At 36.5% G+C, this 20,003-nt stretch overlaps 1 protein-coding gene across 2 annotated transcripts in view; it reads right to left on the minus strand.

The window, feature by feature from the left end:
• LOC133516349 (CCR4-NOT transcription complex subunit 6) overlaps positions 1 to 20,003 on the minus strand; it is a 195,366-nt gene that overhangs the window by 23,205 nt on the left and 152,158 nt on the right. For both annotated transcript variants that reach the window (XM_061849254.1, XM_061849255.1), the window contains one exon: positions 779 to 847. In XM_061849254.1, coding sequence (XP_061705238.1) covers positions 779 to 847 — 69 coding nt within the window. The remainder of the gene's footprint in view (positions 1 to 778; positions 848 to 20,003) is intronic.

The raw sequence follows: 20,003 nt of genomic DNA on the forward strand, positions 1-20,003 counted from the left end.
CTAGGCATCTTCGTGTGACTACAAAAACCGCGAACTAAATTATTTCCGATATATATATACCTACTTATAACACTCGCTGAGGTTCCTCTTAAACCAATTAGAAGGAATTTTCTAGTATATTTACTTGCTAATAACCCTAGCTTTTTATTTTGGCTCAAAAGTAACTATGCCATGGTCATTAAGCAGATAAGCTTATTCCTATAATTCGATATGCCATGACATTCCATATTCGCTTATCGCGAACGTCACGATATTGACATCAAAACAAACGTTAAATGTTTAAAGCCAGTGTGTATATAAACGGTGAGTTACCAATTGTTCGTATACCCACAGATATAACGGTACCGGCACGTATGAAAGATTCATGTACGAGTCACGATCGGGACCGATCCTGTATCCCGGAGCTCTCGTATGGGAACATTACCATAGTGATGGCGGGGCGGACCGCGGTTGATTATATTTATGGGACGCGCCGCGTGCGCCGCGCCCATCGTGCCACTATGACACTTTATTAATGATCCACTCGCTAAGAATCTTATAGAAACATGTAACGTATTAGGCCTACTGCAAATTAAAACATGTAGGTACGCAAACGCGCATATCGCTCTAAACTAAGCTTGAAGTGACGGTAAATAAAATAAAAACATTTCAAGCTGCCAACCACACTAATCGAACTACGAGTAAGTGATGGTTTGTGATGAGCATCAAGAATAGCTGTTGTATTTTGAGATAAATTGTGCAATATAATTAAAAAATAATTGAGGTGTCATGTACTTACATGTAGGACGAGTTCTGTTAGGTCGCGTTAAGGGTATCCAAGGCCTCTGTGGTGGCAAGGTGGCAGTTACTGCAACAAAAGAAACAAAAAATTAAAAAAATGAACCGCTTTACCGCTATTAATTTTAAACAACTGATCCATTGAACATCGGAACGAAGAAAAAATTAATTTGCAAGCTCCCGAACAATCGCAAAAACCTACCAATATCCATACCGTTACTGTTGCTCGTGCCCGAGAGTACATTGTAGATTTATTCGCAATTAAAGGCGTACATTCTGCAATAAGCGAACCCTCATAATTCGCGGAGGGAGCAAAAAGTTGCTAGTTTGATAATGCAATCGCTTGCTAACATCTCTCGAGTTCGATTTACATTTGTTACTGTTTGAACAAAGACAACTGAAAAAACCTATCTATTGTTTCCCTTACTTTGCACACTAAATGAGAAATTGCGAGTTACATAGGGAAACTCCCACTGCTACAATAACGGCACTTGCAAATCAATACGCCAACGTTTGAGTAACTTGTCATATGTGTAAAATTTATTTCAGTTAATAACAACTTGTTTGCTTGGACTTAGGACGTGATTTTAGAAGATATACAATTTATGATATTCACTATTGATTTGATAAGCCTTTACAAATTATTAGGAAGATGGGATAATATGCTCTTAGGTACATCAGTGCAGCTGTCTCCCTTATTATTGACCACGTATTTTTCTTAATTTTTGTTGTAACTACATATATATTTTTATGTTTAAAAAAAAACAGTATATACAGTAAAAATAAAAACAAGTAAAAAGCTACCTACTTAAAAATGGAAGTCATTTAATAAATGATTTTACCCTGTATCAGCAGAGCGCAGCTCATCCGGAAATAAACATAAAATAAATTTTCCAACAAATTATGAAAAAGCACATCTTAGCTAGTGACAGGCACAACAAAAAATATTTTAACGTAGCCATCGTAATAGGCTTGCAGTCGAAGAGACGATAGATAAGATAAAACACATTTATTACCAAGTGTTTTGTGGTGAGTTTGCTATCATCCTGCCGACATATAGACCAAAATAGTTTCGAGTTCGGTATTGGGCTCACCGGTGGGTGTGACTTGTTTGTACACATTGTCATAGAGACTTTAGTTCAAATACCATATTCAATGAGATTGGATGTCGCGCGTTTCAAAGATCTTGCTAAATTCGATAATACAACTAATTTGACGTGAAAAAACTCTTTGTTATTAACATAAATATTCACGACCGATTTAATTGTTGCTATCCAACAATCCCTACGGCTTGCATTAATAAAAAAATATGTTACCTACTTAATTTGTATTTTCTGTTCTAAGCCTTACAAAAGATGAGTTATTAAAAATAGAAGTGTTTTTTTTTTAATGAAGCCACTCTTTTTAAAGCAAAGTTCTTGTTCATGTTTTTCCTACCGATGGTGTGTTTTATATAAGTAATCGTCAAATTAAAGGATAGGTGAGATTTGTCAAGTGGTGAAGACTCATCGATGCTAGCAGTCGCTAGAGGACGGGCAGAGGTGGCAGAGGCGTGAAGCCGGTGCAACGGGCGCGCGGGCGTCGCCTCATTACACTTTGTAATTAGGGCCGTGGGCTGCGTGCAAGCCGCGGCCCTGCACTAAATCACGACAGACCTGGTTTAACATGCGCGACCGGCGCCCTCCGAACGGGCATAGCTCACAGCGTCACAATGTATGTACCTCTTTACCCACGGCTTATTGAATATTTAATGTAAAAAAAATATGTTCTTAAAAGGATGTCCTTTTACATATTTTGAGGTAAACAACAGTAGGTACGTCGAGTTTGTTCACCCTGTCGGGGCTTTGCGTGACGTTTCGTTATCGCCATTTATGGATGCTGATAGCTGCATAAGGCAAAGATTCGCACCGCAGCGACTTTCTCGAGACAGCTCTCGGGCTCGTCACGAGTTCCGACAGCGCTAACAAGGTGGTACAAGCCAAACAACAAGATGGTGCAAGAACCAACATGCGAGTGGTGAATCGAGTGAAAGTCGAATAAGCACTAGCTAGATAGGCTCAATGATAAGAATCAACATACTCTTCACATTGTTCGCGCTCCGATACATGAGATAAGGCTTTCTCCGTTCGTCTGTCGTGAGCTACCGTGAAGATGCGTCGCAGTTTATGACTCTACATTTGCAAAACAGGGGCTTATTTTTATCTTACTATGATCACTATCCACTACAACTTACGGTTCCCCAGCAGCGGATGTACGTTGCGTTGTGAATATATACTATCCAAATGTTCATCCACTCTTTAGGCAATTACTAGTCAGAGATAAATAAAAGATTACGACCATTACAGCACACATAGGTACGATACAAAGAAATGTTCTTTTATGTCGGTAATGAAGCAAATTTAATCGGTAAATAACAAGGAAGTCAATGGTGTTAATAATAGAGGGATATTCAATATTATTTGTAAGCGTGAAATAATGTGATACGGCCCAAGGGCACAGGGTTAATCAATTCCAATTGCAAAACATTTTCAGTCCATTTACTATAAGCACCTTCGCTAGACGCTGAGGAGCCGATGGAGCGAAAACCGGTATATCCAAGCTATTGCATCTCATATTAGAGCAAAACAACTATGCTACACTATATAAAAATGAACAATATCACTATCTTAGATTAACTAATTGTTGATTTAGAAATTTAAACGATAGCTACATAAAGAAATAGCTACAGATACAACAAATGGATTCGTCTAATAATCCGTCATTTGGTGTACGTGTTTACGAATTCCGTCAGTATACGTGACCGAGCCGTTTACAACAAGTTGTCATTGTCCTTCTGGATTAACGAGCAAAATACTGAGTTCGCCGCTCGGATCGTGCTGCTCTGCGTGAGCAGACTGCTCAACGCACACGCACGAATGTCTTCTATCGTTCTACTCAGTCGTATGAAGTCATTGCATCTACGTATTGCAATTTTCTTAATTTATTAACTTCTGTTTCAAGTCTTAAGGTTTTTTCTTGATTAAAAATAATTAGAGTTTTGCATATATTTTTAATATGAGTGTTGTTGTTACAAGTAAACATGAAAGGCGTAATGGCGGCACCCAACAAGTTTAGGTATTCTAGAAAATATGAGGACCAAATACAAATACAAAATACAAATAATTTTAGTGAAAACAGTATTGAAAACAGTGTTAGCACTTAAAGACTAAGGATTAAGGATAAGGAAAAGTTTACAAATGCCTGAACTAGGAGTTCCTGTGTTTCAGGCAGAATAGGACCATATTAATTAATTTGTAATTATTTACTTAATTATAACTATAAATAGTACACAATAAAAATCTGGTAGGGTGATAACCTTAACAAAATAACTTATTTAAGTATTCTATATCAAAGTACAGTAAGAAATCATTTTACGACTATTAGTAAGTTCTCTGTATCATCGTATGTCATTTTTTGAAGGGCGCGTCGTAGAATATTCTTACAACCAACATAGCTAAGTGGGTATAAGTCTAATTTTGAATTTAACCTGTTGTACAAATAAGGGCCCAAAAAGACAAAAAATCTAGATGAAAATACGTGTTTTCTTTGTACGGTTTGTATACATATAATATCTTTGCGCCTTTTGTTAGTATATGCAGTGTTGAAAGGAATTTTGGTGTGCTGCTTAAGTGTTGTGCGAATAAACTAAAACCAGGCATAATTTATTTAAAACGACAACAAGTTATAAATCATTAAGCCGACAATAAAGTCACAAGATTAGGACGATGACCTCCGGCGGTGATTTTATCATAAAGCTAATATTTGACGACAAAAACGTATTTCGCAAAAGCAGCAAGACTGCTACAACAACAGCAACACAATTATTTTTTCATCACACTTGCTCGAAAAAGTTCTTATTTCATGCAGGTGTACCTACTAAAGGACAAAGGCCTATTTTGTTCCCGCGGGAGTTATGGATTGTGAAAAAATATATACAACTCCTTAGGGAGTTATAGCTTTTTTTTTATTATGTCACTTATTCATACAGACCAAGTAACATAAATGAGTTTTACTTTTAAAATACTGACGTTTGTAATTGTAATTAAATATTTTTGTTTACGTTTAAAATTAAATAATTTGATTAATTTAACAGCCGTTTAAAATATTTTTACATAATTTTTAATCGTGGCTGAATGCCAAATAGGTCTGTGCCCTCGATGCTAACCTGTAAAGAAATTACAATATGGCGGACAAATGTTTGATATGTCACCGTACTTTAGAAATATGTCGTTTAAAATTTAGTTTTTTCTTCGCAAGTGTGATGAAAAGCATTGTGTGTAACTCCGGGGGTAAGAATATTGCAAACTCGGGTCTTTAATTCCCTCCAGCCTGCGACTGTCGGGAATTATTACCCTCGTATCACTTACCCCCCTCGTCGCACTATGTACATTGTATACAGAAGATATTTTGATGAATAATACCTAAAAATAAAACTCACAATTGTATTTTTATGTTTTTGAAGTAGAAAATTCCAGTATTTACTAAAGGACGTTGTCGAAGGTATTCAAAATGGGGGATAGTTAGATCACTTTGGGCTAATGCGACAATTACACTACCGAGTTCTACGAATGCGTAAGATTCGTACCTTTTTGTAGATGAGTTAAAAAGAAGGATCAATGAAAGTCAAAACAAGATCGAAAATATTCAGCAATAACTCCGTAAACACTGGTGTTACTTTTTGTCGTCTATATAAATAACATTAAGAATAGTTTAAGATTGCGCAAAAAACGAATCCTTATAAGTAGAGAGATTATAATTGCAAGCGATTAATTCAAGTAGCAAAGACAATTGACAGGCTACATGTAGCGGATGTGCGATTGGCGAACAAAGTGCGCATGCGATAGGCAGCAGTGGGCGGCTCTACTGTCCTAAACATTAATGCATTTGACCAGGTTGAACTGCTTTTCGCTTAAACGATAATATTCGAGGGCCGTACACAGATTTATTGATTGAAGCAGTTAAGTTGCGGACATACAGGGTGTTTTTGATGTCTCACCATACTCTGAGTATGAATAGGAGTTGCCCGGAAAAAAGTAGCGGCGAAACATTTTCTATGCCCGACTAATTTAAAATAATATCACCATCTAGCGTTTCCGAATGTCAGAATAGGTGCATGAGTTTTTTTAAATGATATATGAGGCAAACGAGCAGAGGGATCACCTGATGGTAAGCGATTACCGCCGCCCATGGACACCCGCAACACCAACGGCTTTTAAAATGGGAGTACGTTCTTTGCTTGGAGGTTTCAAGATCGTATCGGTCCGGAAATACCGCAAGCGACAGTTCATTCCACAGTTTAGCTGTGCGAGGCAGGAAGTTTCTGGAGAAACGCACAGTTGAGGACTACCAACCATCTAGGTGGTGAGGATGGAAATGTTGTCCCGTAGGGCGATGGCGAAAAGAAGCGGCAGGGATTAATACGAACAATTCTTCGGAACACTCCCCGTTATACATGCGATAGAAAATGCAGAGCTGCGATAGAAAATGCAGAGCTGTGATAGAAAATGCAGAGCGAAGCCACATCTCTAAGCAGCGCCAAAGAGTCAAGCCGATCCGAAATACGCTGGCAGTCGATAATTCAAGTCGCTATTCGTTGGATGTAGTTCAGAGGGAGAAGCTGGTACCTACTGGGGTGCCCCTGCCCATAGATGAGAACAGTATTCTATGTGTAGGCGCACCTGCGCCTTATAAAGCTGTAGACAGTAGGCCGGTGTGAAAATTCAAGTCACCGATCTTGATTACCTTTAATATCATTTAAAAAAATATACCTAAAGTTACCCCTTGTAATAAATTCTGAACAACACACGGCAAAATCTCCTCGGTAGTCGATAAGTTTCAGTTACTAAATATTGAAATTCATCTCGAACAGTATAAAAGGTTCTCCGAATAGACAGAAATAGTTTAACTGTTGAATGAAAGCAAGCTTTAATTAAGAGTACCTAAATATTTGGGAATAAAAAAGGCAAATTAAATCTTAAACTGCCGAATGGCTAATTGTCTCACGTCTTCTAGCACAAATAATTCGTCGATAAGATACATTTGTAAGATTTTAGTGTAGATCAAAACAATTATTTTTTCCTTAACGCGAGTCCCTTCATGATTGTAATGTCTTTTATGTTTGCAATAAAGATTCATCAAACTGCTGTTTTAATAAACTTGTACACATACCTACCTGCTACAATTTTTCCGGGCCATCCTTTAGGTTATACCGAACAAAATTTACTATGGGGCCTACCCCAAATTACCTAATAATACCCATTAACTCCTCAAAGTATGGTTAGACATAACCAAGATACCCTGTATTTTCTCCTCCTTATTTTAACACTTGCCTGGCTGTATGGTATACTTTTATTTAGCTACCAAAAACGTATATATCTCTATTTTTTAATCGCATCGAATATCGCTATGCCTACTTATTGAATGATGGTTTGTTCATCTGCTTCAGCATATAATTATATTATTTAATGCACGTCTGCGAAACTTGCGAGGCGAACCACGGTCACGAACTTTTACTATAATTACTGATGGGATGACATCACGGTTACTTTATTTGGCGTCACGCTATTTTGATGATCGTTTGTCGTTGCGCTCCAATAGCCCCAGCAGGGGGCTGTTTTACAATTTTAATATCGGATGCTATGGGTTTGACGAAGATCAAAACACGGAGCTACGTTTTCTTTTGAATTGACAACGAATAAAAGTATTCAAAGTACAATTATTCAACGTGTTTGAAATTCAATTTTGTCTAGCAAGAGGACAGTAAGGTTAGGTTAGATTGTGTGTTGCGATGTGTCATATTAAAGATTTATTAAGTTAAGAACTAGATTGGGCATGTAAACGGTTACACGGTTACCTATATAATATACATAAAATGTTTCCAAGGTAGTAACGGATAAATATGACTTAAATGCGCAATGAAGCAATTCGCCAACAGATAAATCGGTGAAGACGTGAACTGTGTCGCCAAAATGAATTTTAACTATTCTAATTTGCATTCCTTCAGGATAAATGCACTTACTTCCCTAGCATTAAGTTAAGACGTATATTATGTACTTGCATTTTGGAAAATATAAGTTAGTAGTTAATGATTGTTAATACAATGTATGTCAGTCAGGAAGATATATATATATATTTAAAAATAAAATTATAAGGATTTAATAACAGGTAGATATTCCCTCTTTCCAATGGACCAATGATCTAATTATTAAGCAATAAGCATGTTGGTTGTATTGCAACTTTATAGTTAATATTGCAATACAACGAATTGACATAAGAGTTGTAACTCACGGGAATAACCACAAATATATCTATCAGCTTTTAATATTAATTTAGTTTTTGTGCCGAGCACCGATTAAAATATTGTTGATTGCGGCCCGCCCCATGCGGCGGCGAGTACAATGTGCATTTTTTGCTGGGTCAATCTTAATTTACATCGCGACTAACTCTGTATGTAATCATCGCGTTTGCCCACGCCATGTCCTCGCGTCCGTTCACGGCCAAGGCCAGAGTGATAATAAATAAACGCACAATGATGAACGACGTGCTACCAGGCAAAAAACAAGCGCGCGCGCAGGCCCACGTGGGGAGTCTTTATGAGCCTCTCACAACGTTTAATGACTCGGAAAATTACAAAGCTACCGAAGTATCTATTCCAACGCTTCATTGTCATGAAAATGCTTCGCGTGGCAAAAGTCGATGGCTCTGTGGAAAGAAAAAAATATTCCGACAAATTGAGAGTAGGAGATTCAGCCTTTTTTGTTGAATTTCAGCCAATTTCGGAAAGTCAGTCGGTACAAGCCCCAATGCATAGTAGGTCGTCTAGTCACACTTTACAGTACTCTCAGTACGGTAACTACTTATTTACACCCAGGTTTGATGATTAATCGAATACGTTACACACAAAGTCATTAAAACCAGTTTAATCTCTCATTAACAATAGATGTAATTACACATTATATAACCTATAAAACTTAAAATCTAAATCTAAAAATAAATATAAACTAATCTTAAAATAAATAATTAAAAACTATCTCCCTGCGGCATTAACTTGCCTTAATGTAAAGTTGTAAAACTTGTTTTAATGTAAAGCACCATCTATTAAAATATTCGTAACTAATTTGTTAGCACCTTATAGCCGTGCTAATATCAGCCCGTAGCCAACATGCCAATCGTTAACGCTCTGTAGCGTAGCGTAGTCATCTCTCTCTATCACTCTTCCATATTAGTGCGCCAGTGACAGTTGCATTTCGTCCGCTACGGAGCGTTAACGCTTGGTATGCTGGCTACACGGGCAGGTGAACTTTTATGAAACCAGCGCAAGCCGATAATTGATATTATCTCTGATATTGATATACTAATTTTATACGAATTCCAATGCGTCTCTCGCCGCGCCTCACGATCGCACGCAACCAATACTTTATCATTATAATTTATCAATCTTGATAAGTTAAATTCATATTCGAAAACAAGGCCCGAAACTAGTACATATAGATCACAAACCAAGAATTTCACGAAATGCCTACTACAACTGTGGAGTAAAATAACCCAAAAATCCCAATCGGACCAGCCGTCTTCGAGCAAGAACGTAGAACAGAAAAAAAAACCAAAAACCTCGAGTAATTGGTAACCTCCCCATTATGAAGTCGGTAAAAATGTAACTTATGTCACCCGCATCATAAAACGAGTCGACTGACTCGTTATTCAATCAAATTGCTATTGACAAACTAGACATTTGACCACACGACACAAATATATATCGGTACACGTAAGTACATGTTACCTACATACGTAGACTGCTTAAGTCATAACTTTTCTCAAACAATGCCTTTTTGAAAAAAAAAAAAACAGCGGTTATATATCTTAAGGTATTTTGGTTTCTGTAATAAACATAATGATACTATGCTAAAAGTTTATATTAATAATTATTCTTCGTAACTTCCTTTTTCACAAACGAGTGTCAATTAGAAAATTGTGTCTCTACCGATATTTCAATTCTAACATAACTGTTAAAATAAAATTATTCACTAACTATCTCATCTGACTCGCTGCCTGAATACGTTCCTGCCACCCATAAATAATACTTAGGACAAATTACCAACAGGCAACAGGTTAAGGATATGTCGTCATAAGTTCTAATTAATAAAGGCTTAACAATATTTTTTTATAGTCTTCAGTTACCGCGAGAAGTACTCGTGATATAAAACTGTTTTAACGGATTATATCACATCGACGACCGGTCTGGTCTAGTGGGTAGTGACCCTGCCTATGAAGCCGATGGTCCTGGGTTTGAATCCCGGTAAGGCCATTTATTTGTGTGATGAGCACAGGTATTTCTTCCTTAGTCATGGATGTTTTCTACGTATGTATATTACATAGGTATATTGTTGTCTGAGTACTCACAACACAAGCCTTGTTGAGCTTACCGTGGGATTCGGTCAATTTGTGTAAGAATGTCCCTATAATATTTATTATTTATTTATCACTTATTAGTAGCGTACGGACAAGTGGTGGCATTTTGAACAGAGCGGGAAATGGAGTCGTTTAGGTGTATTTTATGATTAAATGATTAACGATTACATGATTTTTCGAAGACATATTTATTACACTTTTTAATTCTTATTCAAGTAGTGCCAAAGTTTTTAGACTAAAAATAATTTTTTTTATAAGTAGGGGCAAAGGCAGTCGAAAAAGGAATTGAAAATTTGAGCTATAGTCTAGAGAAAAAACGAGGGCCTGCCATTACCCAGAAATGGGACAGTCATTAATTGGCTACATAAAAAATAATAAAATCATGTGCCTACATTAATACTTCTTATTTATCACCAGGAAACTCACGTAACTGTTATGTCAAAAATAACTATACATAATTAAGAAAAATAATATGTAGTTACAAATTATAGTATCTACTGCGATGTTTACCTAATTGCAAATGGCGACTGGGACATAGGATTCAAAATCTTCCTCATCGTACTCATTTAAATTGGTGTCCATGTTGTAAATTGAATGAATTATGGCAACTTGCTCCATGTTCTTGGGGGTAAATTTGTTTTTTAATTTATTAAAAACCCATTTGTGTGCCGAAAATGATCGTTCAACATCTACTGATATTAGCGTTGCATGTTTTAGGGTAAACCTACACTCTTTCATTGAAGCCATTTCTCTGATTATATCGATATCCGGATTTCCATCCAAAACCATTTCTAGCTTTTCTCTCACAATGTTACTTCCGTTCAAGCTTAATGTACTCCTTACTATGTATATTGTCAGAAAACTTTCATCTATTGGAATTTTTGTACACTCTTACTTCTCTATTGATTCAGGTATAACTTGGTAAGATTCTTTTATAAAATTAAACTCGTCCTTTAAATTTTCATTCCTAAACAGTGCTTGAGCTTTTTTTTTATAGCAATGGCCTCGTTTGTGTTCAATTGCATTACGATGTTTCAAATAACATCAAAATGTTTATCGTAGTAAATACAAGCATTTAACCAGGTGCTCCATCTAGTTATTATAGGTTCTGGTGCTAAAGGCACATTTGAAGCGTGGTCCTTAAAAACCGAACGCGATGGGGTGACTTTAAGAATTCTTGACATTTGATATCGCCAGAATTCACTAATTTATGTTCCGACCGTACCTGTTCTGAGACTCTGTGTAACCCATAAGCTAAGCAAGTAACGTGCTTTACTTTTCTGTAGTTTTTCTTTAAAATTTTGCCAACTGCAATCATGTACGCAGCACTATCAGTACAGAATATTAAAAAATTATTGAAATTTTCGGAAAAGTTGTCCTGCCACAAAAATTTTAAACTTTCGTCAACCACAGATGCAATTGTTTTAGCGTTTACAAGTTTGACGACTTTACATCCTAGTAAATATGGTATTTGTAATGCATCATCTAGTGATTTTATAATTACGTTTACCACGCAGTTGCCAACATCATCAAGCGTTTCATCTACTGCAAGCCATATGTTAGAATCCAATAAAATATTTCTTATTTTGTGAACTGTTGCACTATAAATTTTAGCAAGGTACTTTACGACAGTCTTAAGACAGTCTCTTCAGGAAGCTTTCTGTTTTGGTCGAGATATTTTTCAAAGAACTTTCTAAATTCTGGATGATTTACTCGTATCAAAGCAGCACGCAATTAGGAATACACATAAGTCGTAGACAAAGGTATCGTTTTGGTTTTCATGGTTCAATCCACTTCAAAATTGTCGATTCTGGTGGTTCATTCATATTGTTTCTATAGTCCGCTGTTTTAGCATTAGAAAGGAGATAAGCGATTTTGACGTGTTTTTATTGAAAAACATTTGAAAAATAATTCACAGCAAATATGTAATAATTATAAATCATATACGATCAATACGATCATTTATATTCTTTATTCAATAAAAGTTAAGGATTAAAGAGTTAAGGGTTCGAAACATCGGGATGCCTTTTAAATTCATTATAAACAACATAATTCCTTAATTTTTTTTTATTTCAAAAATGTATTCATTATGGAAAAACACTCGGAGTCTGTGCAGTTAGAAGATGTTTTATTTGGCGGCACGCCGGTTCACAAGGAGCGTTTTGAAGGCCTTGCGTTCGGATAAGATCTACACTCGACAGATATTCGCTCTCGCATGCATATCACGCGCTCTCATTCCTCCAACCTAGTGCATCGTACTTGGAAATGTGCATCATTGTGCATGAGTGGGTTTCGTCGGACGCGAAAATATTGCTCAACTGGGGACCTTGATGTGGAGGTGAACGAACCGACGATCGGTAAACACCGCACGATTGATTACCATCAGATCAATCGACTAATGGTACCAGTAGGTAGAGCATCGTGTGTTGTTTTTCTTATTATGTGTAAATGCACAGACCATGTGATTTACCACACTTTAGTATAAAGTACAATATGGGCAAAAGTCCTTATACTGAAATTCGACGTCAGACGTCCATATTTCTGAATTTTGATTTTAGTAATTTACATTTCTTTGTGTCCTTCTACATGCATGCATGCTACAATAGTTTGCATGCATACATGCGGTAATATCAGTCGCTGACCCGGTGTGTTTCACAGAATAGTCTTCCATCAAATGTCTCTAATGGCTGGCAGTATCACTATATCTATAAATGACATGGATGTAGGGCCATTTCGTAAATGGTGTAAACATGTAATTCCGACTGCAATAGTAAGGTTGCCCGCAAATAAGGTAGTAACTTACCTTTATACAAAGTGTTTGTGCACGTATAGTGGAGCCGTTAACCACGTATAGTACTAAATTTTATCGACAAATTACCCCCCCATACCGAAGTTTTTTTCTGACCATTTTAAAAATGCACTCCATCAAAATTTTATGGTGCCAAACACGATTACACTTGGTTAGTGTACCATTATCTGTCCATTTACCTATCGCACATTAAAAAATAATCATTCGACAGCATACATTTGAAGCATAAATTATGTTAAAGAGAATTTTCCACAATTATTCGAGAATTAATAACTAAGATTACTTTTTTTTACATTTTATCTTTTATTTTCAAATACAAAGGTCTTTGACCTGTACTCTTTTTATTGTTAAATAATAGTACAGGATATCAGCTGAAATTTGTCATCAAAATGATAGCCCTAGTTAAAACGTTTCACAAGTTACACGAGACCAAACAAGAACTTCTGTAATGTGCGTCGAACTAAGTTGCTTTAGTTCAAAATCATAATTCGGGCGGCGGGCAATTATTCTTTAGGACTAAGTAGATGCTCATTAGAGGTCTTGTTTGGACTCGTGTAACTTAGGTAAATGTTCTATAATTTTGATGTCATCTTTCAGTTGATATCCTGTACTATCATTTAACAATAAATAAAAGGACAAGTCAACGACCACATAGTAAAAAAAAAGATAAAATTAAAAAAAAAGGAAATGTATGAAGACAATTTTTATCTTTCTTATTAAGTCTCGGAATTCTCGGGTAATTGTGGAAAATTCTCTGTGACTTTTATTCTTCGAATTTATGCTCTAATTCATGAGCTATCGAATGATTTTTTTTTTAATGTACGATAGTTAAACGGACAGATAATGGTACATTAACAAAGTGCAGTAGTGTTTGGCATCATAAAACTTTAAAAGGGTGCATTTTTAAAATGGTTGAGAAAAACATAGGTATGGGGGGCTGATTTGTAGATAATCGATAAAATTCATCGTACTATAGTTAACGGCTCCACTATACGTGGACGACCACATTGTATAATGTGATGTAGATGACGGATAACTTTAACATACTATATTTACGTAAAAAGTTGGTGTAGTGTAGTTTACTAGTCCACGAATATTTAGGACGATGTTTTAGATTTTAAATACCGAGGTAATACTAATAATTGAGAATCTTGAATGGACGATTCCGTACTTTCATAAAATATGAATAACAGTAATGTATTTTCTCGTATTAGGGCATGGAGCCCGTAACTCCTCTGGAGTTGCAGGCGTACATAGGCTACGGAGACTGCTTACCATCAGGCGGGCCGTATGCTTGTTTGCCACCGACGTAGTATAAAAAAAAAAAAATGGAGGATTTAACAACTGGAGTGGCCTTTAAGATCTTACCCCTCTGACGAAAATCTCGGCCAATGGTCATATGTTTTCTATGGTATAACGTTTATCTGACATGGCTATTTTTTACGTTACTTACGTTACGATGTTTTTACTTAGTTTTAAATCTTAAATGTTACTAACCATTATGGACCATTGTTGTCTATGTTAAAAAAAAATGACTTGCCCCTCCCCCGCAAATATCGGCAAACTGTTTTGTATACAAAATTACAAACAAGACGTCTCCAGTTGTTATTTCTAGGGTTGCCATACTTGTTTTAAGTATCACGTCCTGTATATTTTCCCGTATATCGGATCCCATCGTAGAATACGCAGAATACCTATATAAATGGTCACAATCATCTGCTTAAGCAGATTGTTTCCTTTGCAACCCCCCGCGTAACTGTACCATAATGCCGTTACTACCCCATTATCCCGTATCAGTTCCGAATATATAGTGATGTAATCTAATCGAGCCCTAAGGACTTTTTATTTGGATATGTCATAAACTGTGAACAAAGAAAGTAAAAGTTAAACCGTAAGACTTCATATATACAGGGCATTGATAATGCCATTACCGATTTGACCTCAATTTCAGCTCTTTTTAAGTAGTCACGGCGAAACGGTTTTGTCGAAAGTAAGAATAGGACATTAGCATGCATTATACTAACTTTTACTTTATTTACCAAATTATAGATAGGTTGTTACACTTGTTACCGTACTTTATCTACAAGAAAATGACTCAAATGCGGTATTAATGGCTCGGGGTTTAGTTCTGATGATGGATAGAAAGTGTATGCCAAAAGTGGAGAGCAGTTTGTATTGTACTATTGAATTCGACATATTTAAATGTGTGTTTTACATAAGTACAAGATAGAAAAACTGTAATAATTCGAGGAAGGTGTGATGAATCTTTAGAGTAGTGACGATTACAGATGTAGGTATTCGGATCTAACGTGTCGCTCCGAAATAATGTTATTTACGATAGAAGTGCGGAAAGTCGGAAACAAATTACCTATTCGCACGTGTATCGTACAAAGTTTTACAGTAGATATGGCCCTTTAAGCTTTCGACATACGCACGGAAAGTGCTCATTCCCGCACTAGTGCCTAGAGAAAATAGGTAATTCGCAACGAGTGGTGATGAATTAAAACACGACCGAAGGGAGCTCGTTCCCGCACCCGTGCGGAAAAGTAGCACCATACCATATATGTATACTGTAAAAGTAATTTTGCTACCACGTAGTGCACTATGCTTTTCACCCATTATATAAAAAATGTTAAAACATATTAATGTAACAAAAAAGTCATTAAAAAACGATGATTTTTTTATTTAATTTTTAATTAGGCAGCTAAGAATTATAGAAGGCATAAGAGATAACATGCCGAGAGACAAAAAATACACAAAAATTACATTAATGGAATACCAGAAGCTAGCAAGCAGTAGCAGAGAGACCCAAAGATGTGTATTTATAAATGAAGCAAAGTCCAAGTAATGTATCAGTTCAACATAGTAGTGATAGAGACAGCGTTTCGTTTCGTGTCACGGCGATCGATTGTCATCTTGGCTAGGCCCCCAGAATACCTGCTACGTCACCGATAAGAGCTGTGCTCTAAGTTTATGATGATGAGATGCATTAGCGTTAGACAAGATTATCTGACAGTAAACATGAAACTCACATGAAAGGTCTTAGTGCTCACAACCGGATATGGCGCTGGCTCGCGAATCGCAACTTTCATGGCAGAGGTCGCCGCGGGCGGAGTGAAAGTGTTCGGGAGATGTTACAGAACCGAGTTGCGTCAGATGATGAATAGATAGATGATTGAATCGGTGATTATATGAATTTGTCTGGCGTATTGCATAATAATTCTAATTTGATCTTCGTATATTAAAAATTAAAGCCTGTCTGTCTCACGAACTTACAAAGACTTGTGAAATAAATCCTTAATAAATAATATGTTATCATTGAATATGATTAAATGTCTGATACACTAGTGTATTTAATAATTCCAGTAGCCGGAAGTTATTGTCATCAGTATTTTGACGTCCTTAAAAATCTTGTCCAGGGACGTTGATTAGAAATATTAGAATTTAACTCATAGGTTCATCATATCAATCAAACAATTAATGAGCATGTTCGAAAACAGAGGCGGTGAGCTACGCGGTGCTTTGAACTTATACTTAAAATAGGTAGGCATTGAATAGTCTCATTGTATTTATCATGCGATGTTTCAACTAGCACAATGAGCGCTGTAGAAGGTGAATAACCTAATACGTTATCTTTATAAGCAGGGACTTCATATTGTGACGTGAGACATCATTATTGTACCGGTATCGCCCGTACTCAGGTCGAATGTTTTTTGTATCCAAGCTTCAAGTAGGTACGTACATTTATTAAAATGTCATTGGTTAGTAAAATCAAATTAACATTTTAATTAAACGTGACTCATAAAGGTTGACTGATTTTAGTTTATCATTATCTCATCTTATCCTATTACAGCACAGCGTTTTCATATATTTTATGTCATACATATCAATCGATTGAATATCATAGATAATCATCAGAAAATTAAACCTCCTTAAAAATAAAATCCTTGTTAAAATATTCTACAAACATGCAAAAACGCAGTTCAACGCCTCTCATTTAGAAACGCGTTACAACGCTTCTCAAATAAGTGTCGTTTATTAAGTCGCGATAGTAAGCACTCGCAGACAAGTGGGTGTATTTTGTTGATCCTAATTGCGCTGAGTGAAGGGGTTTTGGCAAGTGCCTCCGGGCAGTAAAGACGTCGGCGTGGGTTATCAGCACCGGAATGACGAGGGTTGACACAGTCGATAGCCGTATAACTTGACTAGTGGAGGTATTTAAACCTGAGCATATTTGCTTCTGCTTTAAGATAATAAAATACTGTCCAACTCATTAGCTAGGAATAACTTTTTCATTCTTAGAAACCAGGACCACACGCCAGGACCATTATATCCCTAAGAGCGGAAAAACAAGTCAATACATATCTAGCTTCGTTTTTTCCATACATCGGCTATATACCTATTGTGGGAATTAGCGTGCTAATTGTAAATGTTTAATATTTAATCTAGTCGATATTTTCCTTGGAATGGTAAAATGAGAAACCGGGCAAGTGCGAGTCGGACTCGCGCACGAAGGGTTCCGTTCCATTATTTATAAAAACGGCAAAAAAGTTATGTTTGTTGTATGGGAATAAAATAAATATTTAAGTGGGGCTTAAATATTTATTTTATTCTGTTTTTAGTATTTGTTGTTATAGCGGCAACAGAAATACATAATCTGTAGAAATTTCAACTGGCTAACTATCACGGTTCATGAGATACAGCCTGGTGACAGACGGACGGACGGACGGACGGACAGCGAAGTCTCAGTAATAGGGTCCCGTTTGACCCTTTGGGTACGGAACCCTAAAAATGTTTTTAGCTGCCAGTACAAATGCCAGTGGCTCATTTTGTGATTATTTCGCTTGTTCAGTTTTCATTATAAGCATAAGTTGCAAACAAACTTATATAGATGCAATTTTCAATTTAAAGTCTGGTCGTATCTTGCCTACCGGACTTTGGCAAAGCCAAATAGTTGGGTAATTGTTGGAGTAGTCTATGTACTCGTAAGTGCGTCGCCATTCTAGCTGTATAGTAAAGTGGATACTTATGCACCGACTGTACGAGAGCGAATTCTAATAATATTGATTTTAATCCCGTTTAGATCAATTTGTTTTTATAGTCTGGGGCACATAGTAGTCAAAAAATATTTAGGTCCTAGAACAAAAGAACAATAAAACCGGCCAAGAGCATGTCGGGCCACGCTCAGTGTAGGGTTCCATAGTTACTCTTCCGTCACAATAAGCTAAACTGGAGCTTAAAGTGTAGTAAATGGTACCTTTCACCCGAGTTAAACAAATAGGCAAATTTGCATAATCAGTACCTAATTAAAGTCTTTTTACTATGAAGGGAAAACTTTTTGCGATAACTCAAAAACAGCTAAACTGATCATGTCCGCTATAGTTTTCATTTAATGTCTTTCTTAAGCTCTACTTCCACGATTTTTTTTCATATTTTTTTGACCTATGGTTCAAAAGTTAGAGGGAGGGGGGGGGGGGACATTTTTTTTCTTTCGGAGCGATTATCTCCGAATATATTCACTTTATCAAAAAATGTTTCTTGAAAACCCCTATTAGTTTTGAAAGACCTTTCCAACGATACCCCACATTCTAGGGTTGAAGCGAAAAAAAAAAAAAACACCCCCACTTTACGTGTAGGGGAGGTACCCTAAAAAAAGTTAAATTTTTAGATTTTATTGTACGACTTTGTCGGCTTTATTGATTTATATATCCATGCCAAATTTCAGCTTTCTAGCACTAACGACCACGGAGCAAAGCCTCGGACGGACAGGCAGACAGACAGACAGACAGACAGACAGACAGACGGACATGGCGAAACTATAAGGGTTCCGTTTTATGCCATTTGGCTACGGAACCCTAAAAAAGGAAGAGAAGGAGGTACTAAAACAGTTCTCTAACTTCTTATTTGGCTTCTTTCTTATTCATTTTTACATCCCGTTTAATTTCTATCGAATATTTTATGAGCATTGACGACATTTAGGTATATGCGCCAGATACCTATCCTCTAACCACCCACCATAAGAAACATTGGCATGGCAATTTTCGATATAATCTAAATTTCGTTGTAGAATAGACTTTTACATACCTTTGGGTAGCTGGTAACTTGAGAACAAAATAATAACCAATTTTATTCGATGCATAGACATGTATCATTTAGGCAACAATTAGGTAGGCAACCAGAAACTTTCATGCACCAACAGCACCAATTTCGCTGGTTGTGAGAGGAGTATCAGGACATTCAAGAAAAGAGCAAGTGAGTGGAAAGGGGTTTAAACTTGAACGTTTTATTATTGTAACAGAGCCCGGCGAGACGGTGCGTTGACTTCAGGCAAGCATTTCGTGTACGACAGAATAGGGACAGAATGGGTTCATTGGTGGATGATATTTGAACTTGAGATCGTCTGACGCGAGGTGCTTTTGTTTCGATGTCGTTGGATTTTTTAAATCGTTATTTTATTTGTCAATGGAGAAATGTTTATAATACGATATTATTCTCAAAAAAATAAAACAATCTTTGACTTTGATGTAACTTACTTGTTCCTACGAACAAATTAGGGAGCTTCAAATCCTACGGTTATATGTAGTAGAAAAATATGTTATACTTACCTATTCCTAATTTACCGCGAAATTAACTTCTTAAAACACCCTATTCTCTTTCTATATCTCTTTTGGCACGATTTACCAATTTGTAAGTGTGCAGCAGTAATAATAAAGACGGAATACTATAAAAACTCTTTTGCAAACTAAGTTTGAAACGGTGTAGACTGGCAGTACTTTTGCAGCTAGTTGTACACGTGCGTGGTGCGTGACTTAACATAGTTAAATTTGTACATAAGTTTTAGGGTTACGTACCCCAACTATATTTCTAAGCGTTTTTTGTCGGTCTGTTTAACCATAACATAACTCAGCAGGCTGTACAGTCGACGTCAAAAGTGTGTTTACACTTTTGTGCATATTACTACTTCGTAATA

This window comes from Cydia pomonella, chromosome 3 (assembly GCF_033807575.1).
Source record: "Cydia pomonella isolate Wapato2018A chromosome 3, ilCydPomo1, whole genome shotgun sequence".
NCBI lineage: Eukaryota > Metazoa > Arthropoda > Insecta > Lepidoptera > Tortricidae > Cydia > Cydia pomonella.